This window comes from Alligator sinensis, unplaced genomic scaffold (assembly GCF_000455745.1).
Source record: "Alligator sinensis unplaced genomic scaffold, ASM45574v1 scaffold321_1, whole genome shotgun sequence".
NCBI classification, from domain to species: domain Eukaryota; kingdom Metazoa; phylum Chordata; order Crocodylia; family Alligatoridae; genus Alligator; species Alligator sinensis.
The window spans coordinates 2,276,250-2,283,667 of NW_005841969.1; the positions used below are offsets into that span (position 1 = coordinate 2,276,250).

The 7,418-nt window shown below is 40.4% G+C and overlaps 1 protein-coding gene across 2 annotated transcripts in view; it reads right to left on the minus strand.

Annotated features, from left to right (window-relative positions):
• Window positions 1-3,989: 3,989 nt before the first annotated feature.
• ATP5MC3 (ATP synthase membrane subunit c locus 3) overlaps window positions 3,990-7,418 on the minus strand; it is a 4,248-nt gene continuing 819 nt past the window's right edge. For both annotated transcript variants that reach the window (XM_006020808.3, XM_006020807.3), the window contains 3 exons: window positions 6,445-6,522; window positions 5,881-6,074; window positions 3,990-4,246 (listed from right to left, as the gene is read on the minus strand). In XM_006020808.3, the coding sequence (XP_006020870.1) occupies window positions 4,132-4,246; window positions 5,881-6,074; window positions 6,445-6,522 (387 nt within the window). In that variant the 3' untranslated portion in view covers window positions 3,990-4,131. The remainder of the gene's footprint in view (window positions 4,247-5,880; window positions 6,075-6,444; window positions 6,523-7,418) is intronic.

Below are 7,418 nucleotides of genomic sequence, written 5' to 3' on the forward strand. Positions count from 1 at the left end.
GTGACACCGCGGTGGGCAGAGAACCCAGCCTCTCGCCGATTGGCTGGCGGGGGCGGGGCGCGCGGCGACCCCGGACTTGTCTGTGTGGCCGGAAGCGCTGAATGACTGGGTGTGGCTGGAGCTGCAGCGCGTTTGCTGCCGCAAGCTAAGCAGGAACTGCGCTGGCTAGTGTGTGGATGGGAAACCAAGACTGAACCTTTTGTGCTTGAGGCGTTGCTTTTTAAAAATAACAAACAAAAAAACCCTTAAGGCTTAGTACTGAAAAGATAGATTGAGGTTGAGTTCATCAGATACAGCAGGGGCTCCTTTATTCCCACCCCCCAAAAATCACCCACCCTCCCATTCCTATTTAACTAGCCCTCCCCTCCTTCCCGTCTCCCTCCAAAAGGATTGCTGCATCTTTCTCTACCCTATGCCTCCATTCCCCCTCCACCTATGCTAGTGCCCCTTTTCTCTCATCACACAGGTTTTGTATTTTCTCTCCAGTGTTAACTGCACCTGTGAATCTTGTAGCCTCTTTCCAGATACCCAGCTTAGGTCTCTGGCCTCCCATCATCACTTCCTCACAGCGGGGCTTGCTTTCCTCTCCCTCTTCCCCCAGCAGTTTTAAGGCAATTCCATCCTGTGACCAAGTTCAGTTTGGCCCCTGGAAATCCAGAGATTTCCAGGGACACCGGCAGCTTCAACCCCTGACCAGGCAGCTTTCACAGAGCAGAGTACTGCCCTGTTTGTTTAATACAATGCCAGAGAAAACTTTACATAAAACAATTGACAGTTTATACCTGGAATAAGCTTGTTGGGTATTACCCATCCTCTCCCTAGCTGCCTAGCAGATACAGCATATCATTTTGTAGACTCCTTGTTCCATTGTGCACATTATCCTCCCTTTCTACAGCCATGGCTTAGTTTGCAGACCTTTGTCTTGCTGGGCCTCCTGAACCTGTACAGCCAACTAATGCTATTTCCCTCAATAGAATGAACTTTCCAAGGGCTGGGCATCTACACAATTACCACTGGCAATTTGCATCAACTACTTTCCCCAGATAGGGAAGCTATGAGGAACACAAAAATACATTTAACACTTAGGACAAACCCTTTGGGTGGTAGATACAGTAATACAATCTCAAGACAACAGTTTGTGATTTCCTTGTGGCTTCTGGAATATTGCACCTGCATTTGCTCCATCCACCAGAGATCCCCGTGCCCCTCAATCCAGAATCTCTTTCCCCACATGGCAGGGGCTGTGCATGTATTTAAAGCAAGAGAGAGACAAGGGGCCCTGGGCAAACTTACATCTTATATCAAGTTTCTCACCAGTAGATTTCAAAGTGCTGCACAAGGGAGAGATCAGTACCATTATGCCCCCTCCCCCTACCATATAAGCAACATCAGTTGGCACGTCTAAAAAAAGATGAGTTTAATCTAATGTAATAATGAAATACCATTACATAATTTTGTTTTTTGAAATTTCCCCCAAAGTTTCCATTGGAAAATTTCCCCCAAAGTTTCCAGTGGTGCTGGCTCCTACCCTGGGGGTCTTTAAGAGGTTAGACAAACATCTTTTTCCTGCACCTTTTTAGACGAAGTACTTTTTCCTGCCATAGCAGGGTGTCGGACTTAATGATCTGCTCAGGTCCCTTTCTACCCTACCAAATATGAAACTATATGATTGGACAGGAAACAGAAAACAGAGCAGCAGATCAGGGAGGGGAAAGGGTGCAAAGTAGCACTTGGGGAAGATGTGAGGCTAATTTGTGGCACACTTGTCAAAAAGATTGTCCCCCCCATTACTCCAGGACGTGGAATACATCTTAAATTGTATTGAGGGTAAAGCAACAGATTTGTCCGTTTCAAAGTATTTTAAGAATTAGGAATACTAGGAGAAAGGGCATAGTATATAAGCAGGCCCTTTATATAATAAATCATTATTGATTGTAAATGAGTTTTGAAGGATTTGGACTCTGAGGTAATAGAGAGCTTATGTCTTTCAACTATATACTTCCCGTCTTCCAAGAGCTTAAAAAAACCTCCTCACAGTGCCAAATTCTAAAGGAATGGCATTGAATATGTTTTAAAATTATTAATCTTATTTTAAACAGAAGTCAGAGATATATTTTCTAACATCTTTAAAACAATGATGCTGGATACCAAGGAGGGTAACACATAGGATAGATTGTTCTAGATATACCAACTTCAGTGCTGTTCCTTTAACACAGTGATTGTCAGCCAGGGGGCTAGGGCATTCTAGAGTGCCACAAGATCCTTTGAAGGGTGCCCCAGAAAGTGAGAGAAAATAAGCAGGTAATGGCAGGCTCAGATTGCAAATGTAAGAAGATAAACAGATAAGGGCATCACTCTGCATAGCCACATCACCATCCCCATTGTCTGACTCCTCTGCAAGGAGGTAAGCACTGTAATAAATTAGTTTTTGAAGTGGGATGCCAATAAAATCAAAAAAGTTATGCAGAGATGCCTCAAATCTTACATGGGGTGCCTTAAATCTAAAAAGTTGACACATACATTTTGGTGACCGTCAGACACAGGCTACTGGGTTAAATGGATAATTGGCCTAACCCAGTATGACACTTACTGTGTTCTTGTTAGGTACTGGTTGTTATCACATGGGTTGCAGCACCAGTTACAATGAACCATGCCCTTCAAGCCTAGCTACCTTTCCCTTGTCTCAAAATGGCCTATATGCTCAAGGGCAATGGGGAGAAAACAAGGAACAGGAAAGAAAGAGGGCAGAGAGTGAACACTAAGAATGAGGCAAGGATAAGGAAATTTGGATCCATCCAAAGTTAAAGCTGACTTTAGTGGCAGCAGTATTTCCACTGAGGCAGGGCTGAGAGTCAGTTGACTTATGATTTATTATAATCTACCTGATTCCTTCTAAACTTTTCATTCAACAGATGTTAACAACTCTTTTTTTAATGGTCTTGACAGCTATCCTTTGTTCTGCTTTCTCTTAGGAGCTTCATTAGCAGGAGCAGCTATTTCACAACCCTGCAGATTGTTTTTAACTCATTCCAATTAATTTAAGATTGAAGGAAAAACAAATGCAACTTAATACAGGCCCAGGCCCCTACCATATTAAAAATAAATTATATGCTTTACTACCAAGAGAAAATTGTGTTTTATAAGTGATGTGTATCATCACATAGTGTGTACTTTGTACAGGTAGTTTTCTCCAGGAATGACTAGATTATGGCAGGAAGAGATGTTTTTGGAGGGTCAAAGTTAGCAGAACAGTATGTGCATTAAGTCACACCCTTCAAGTGACTGCAAATACTTTGAGCTTTCAAAACAATAATTTCTGAAAATCTGCAAGTATCTGGCCCTCTGGTTCTAAGCAAGGAAAGCAATATGATCAAACAACTCTTTCACATTGGTGCTATTATCAAAGTTACTGTTCAAGAACCTTCCAAGCCTGAAAGAGCCCATTTCAAAAAAAGGGGTCTAGAATTTGTGTTCTTGTTAAGTTTGCACCATTGCCCTGGCTTCACCATAACAAACAAATTGTCTGTTGCCTGTACGCTGAAGCAATTTGACTTCATGTTTTGTAGCAGTTATGAAGCAATGTTGTCATTTGTAGATTGCTTAGATCCTTAGATGTGCAATAAACCTCAGCATGTACAAAAAGGCAATACTAACCACTAAATCAGACATTAGATTAGCAATAGAAAATGCTGGTTTTGGTAACAGCTAGGAGCCTTCTTTGGGACTTTCAGTGTTATCTGAAGTCATTACAAATTTCATAAACTTAAGAAATCTCTTTTAGATTTGAAGGCTAAAGTGGTAAACACACAGCATTTAGACTAAAAAGGTGACATGCAGCATTGTGACCAAATAGAGAACACCACTTTTGTTCTGTTCTACATTGTGTGGCTGGAGGTCAGCATATGAGCACTCAGTGTTAAGGGGAAAACCAGAAACAAGTGTCTAACAGTTCCACCCAAAGTGTTCGAATTGAAGATGAAGGTCATAGCTAGACAGTTAAAGATAGTCTTTAATGACATGACTTTGGAAATAATGTACATTTCCACAACACCAACATTTTGAGAGTCCCGGCAAGATGCACAGAATTACATTTGTAATTTACTAATGCCAACATCACAAGCAGATCTCTCTTCACATGGCAAACAGGATTAAGAAAGCAACCATCAGGCAGAAGAGACCCATAGCTTCAGACAGGGCAAATCCCAGGATAGCATATGAGAACAGCTGCTGCTTCAGAGAAGGGTTTCTAAAAGAGAATGCATGAGAGGTATTAAATGCTTTATATTTATGAAGATGCAACTCAAGTATCATTTGATAAATTTAAAGAGTTGTGGTTATGATGCAAGTTTTACAGAACGCTATAAAAGTGTCATAGCAGAAAAAACAAAAAAAAGAGAGACAAACTACACCTATACAAGAGGTAACATTAGTATCACTGTTACAGGCACTTCATTGAAGACTACATTAAGATAATGTAAGCTACATATCACTAAATTGGATTCTGAAATTAATGTCCAATTATAGAACAACCCTAAATTCCCTTTTATATTAAAAAAATTCACAACATTTTTACACCACTCAATTACAACTGAAAAAGTCTAGCCTGTGTAGGCTTCATGTCAAATATGCTCACCAGGAAAAAGAAAACCACCAGGTAGGGAATATCAGCTCAGGTTTTCTTGTTAAATTCCACTTGTGTACAGTACAGGAAGGAGTTCATTTGCACAACCAGACCTATCCTGAATACCTTTGCAATATTTTAAGCAGCTTGTAGACAAGCTACGCTGTTCAACTCTCTCCCTAGCCAAGATGGCGTTATCAGGTTCATTTGTTATGAAAATGCAGAGTATTTCCCTAGAAAGTATGGGAAGAAGGAGAATATTTAAGTTTTTAATGGATTACCACCCTGCAAGTTGTGATGCAAGAGTGAGAAGTACCTCCATGAACTAGAGATCATTTTACACTTCTGCCAGTTACCAGTTGCAGTTTGAACATATTACTGCATAGGTACAATTGTGCATTTGCTAGATAACTAGGGAAAATTAGATTTGCCCCTCTTAAAGGATTGTCCTCTTCTCAAGCTTCTGCAGCAAGGTTTGCTATCCAGCATCAGTTGGTTGCTATGGAACTAATTGCTACAGTAAAGCTACAATGTTGAAGCTGGCACATGAAGTAGAAGATATGCTACAAAGCTGTAGTGAGAATCCATATCTAAAAGAACCCTGATAATTGGGAGAAAGGGGCATAAAATCAAATTAGATATCAACATCCATCATCTAATCTGTTCCTCTAATAATGTTGGGTGTTCACTACAGAATGTAAAGTCGCTCAGTCTAGATTTGTGTTTCTTTTCAGTGCCAATTCCAGCTTTGAAAAAGTGAGTCTGATTTAGCTAGTCAGTGGCCACATTCTACACGTGTCCCTATGACACCTTTGTTACTGCACCATCATTTAATACTTTCTTTTGGAAGTACTAAATGACAGCACAGTAACAGCCCATACTGCGCCATGTGCGCAGTTATTTTTAGTTGCCATGGTGACATAACTTCAATGTCCCGGTTTGTGACTGCTGATGTTATATCACTGTAGTGCAATGACATGTGTAGATATGCCCAGTTTGCCTTAAGTAATCACTGAAGGTCTACATATACCAGAGTCTGAATCTTACCAATTCAGGACTCAGAGCCAGCTTCATTGGATACACTGCCACTACACACTATTCCATTTATCCAAGAGTATCATAAAAGCTATTTAAGAACAATATATTGGAGTTCCATTTCAGATAAAGCTCTACTACACCAAAGAACTTCTACAACTGGTATCAATGCAACAACACTTAAAGCATAGTATTTTTCACAGAAGGAAAAAAAAAAAAGTTACCTGGCATAACCAATAATTAGACTACCAAAGACGGTTCCAATACCAGCACCAGAACCAGCCACTCCTACTGTGGCAGCACCAGCACCAATAAATTTAGCAGCAGTGTCAATGTCCCTGCTGATAGCACTAGTCTGGAACTCTCTAAGTGCTAGTTGCAATACAGTGTTCTGCGCCCCATTAAGAATTGAGTTACCCTAAGAAAGAAACACGAGAGACATTTAAAGTTCAGTCAGACAATATATTTTACATATTTATTTTGAGGTATTCTGTATTTTGAGGTATACTGTGGAACTAGAGTTAAGAAATACTACATGCAAGAGTAATTAGTGATTTAAAAATTATGACTATGAGTGAAACACTTGAATATGGTACTTAAAGAATCAATGGCAAACAAAAAAACCCTCAAAGAGCAGAGGGGGAAAATGGAGCATGACAGCAAAATGTATTATCCTCAGGTGCCCTTTTTAAAGGGAGTCGCATTTGAATCTAGGATTAGTATACTTAGGCTCACCAGGCAGTTCTGAGTTTTTGTTTTGCAACTGAGTTTTGTTTAAATCAAGATACCTCTTCAGTCCGGACCTCTGGCTTAGAAAATACAGATGCAGAAATTGGTCTGTACAAGGCTTTTGATCCATCACGGATCTGTAAGAAAGATAGGGGAAAAAAAAAGAAAAAAAAAAAAAGATAAATAAGACATTTGTAGTCAACGTTCTTGGTTTTACAGCCTCAGTATTCACTAGCCACCATATCATTTTTCCTTATAATAGCAGTGAATGCATTAGCGTCTGTAGATCTGCAATCTTTTGTACTGCCAACAAAGTATACGAAAGCACTCATTTTTTGCTTGAAGCATCAAGCATCATCCCCCTCACCCCAAAAGCACTCCCAGCTAACTCCCACCTTTTGGGAACATGCTTTGCTAGCTAACTAAAAATAACACGTAGTCGACATAGCAGTTTGGGAGATAGGTAATGCTAACCAGTAGTGCCAGCAAGTCAGACATCTGACAACAACTCCCCTGCCAAATTCAGAAAGGACGTTTCAGAAATTCAAATGAAATCCTGGACATTTTTGGCCTGATGTTCCTGAAGCTGCTAAATGGTTATCATTAGAGTTAACTGACTCACTCAAAGTATTTTTGAAAGCAGAAGCAAAAAGAACCACGATGTTATCACCTTGTATCAAATGCAACTCAACTCCCACTTGGGACTGGTGCAGTTATCTTCATATTTAAAAAGAAAAATCGAACAAGGTAACAACCAGGCCAAACCATGAATACTGCCATAAAAAATGAAATTTTGTCTTTGAAGACTTTGATTGCATTACACAGTTACCCAACACAGAGGGTTAAAATCTAACAAGCCAGGAATGAGTGAACCCTTCTTTCCAAACAGGGCCTGGGCATATACTTGGGCTTCCCCATCTTAAGGTCACCCTGATTCACACACAAGGCTCTTCCTGCTTGACAGAGGAACCCACACACTGGCAGAGAAGAGGTTTCCTCTCAGATGAGGAGACATTTTGCAGCAGAGCAATTT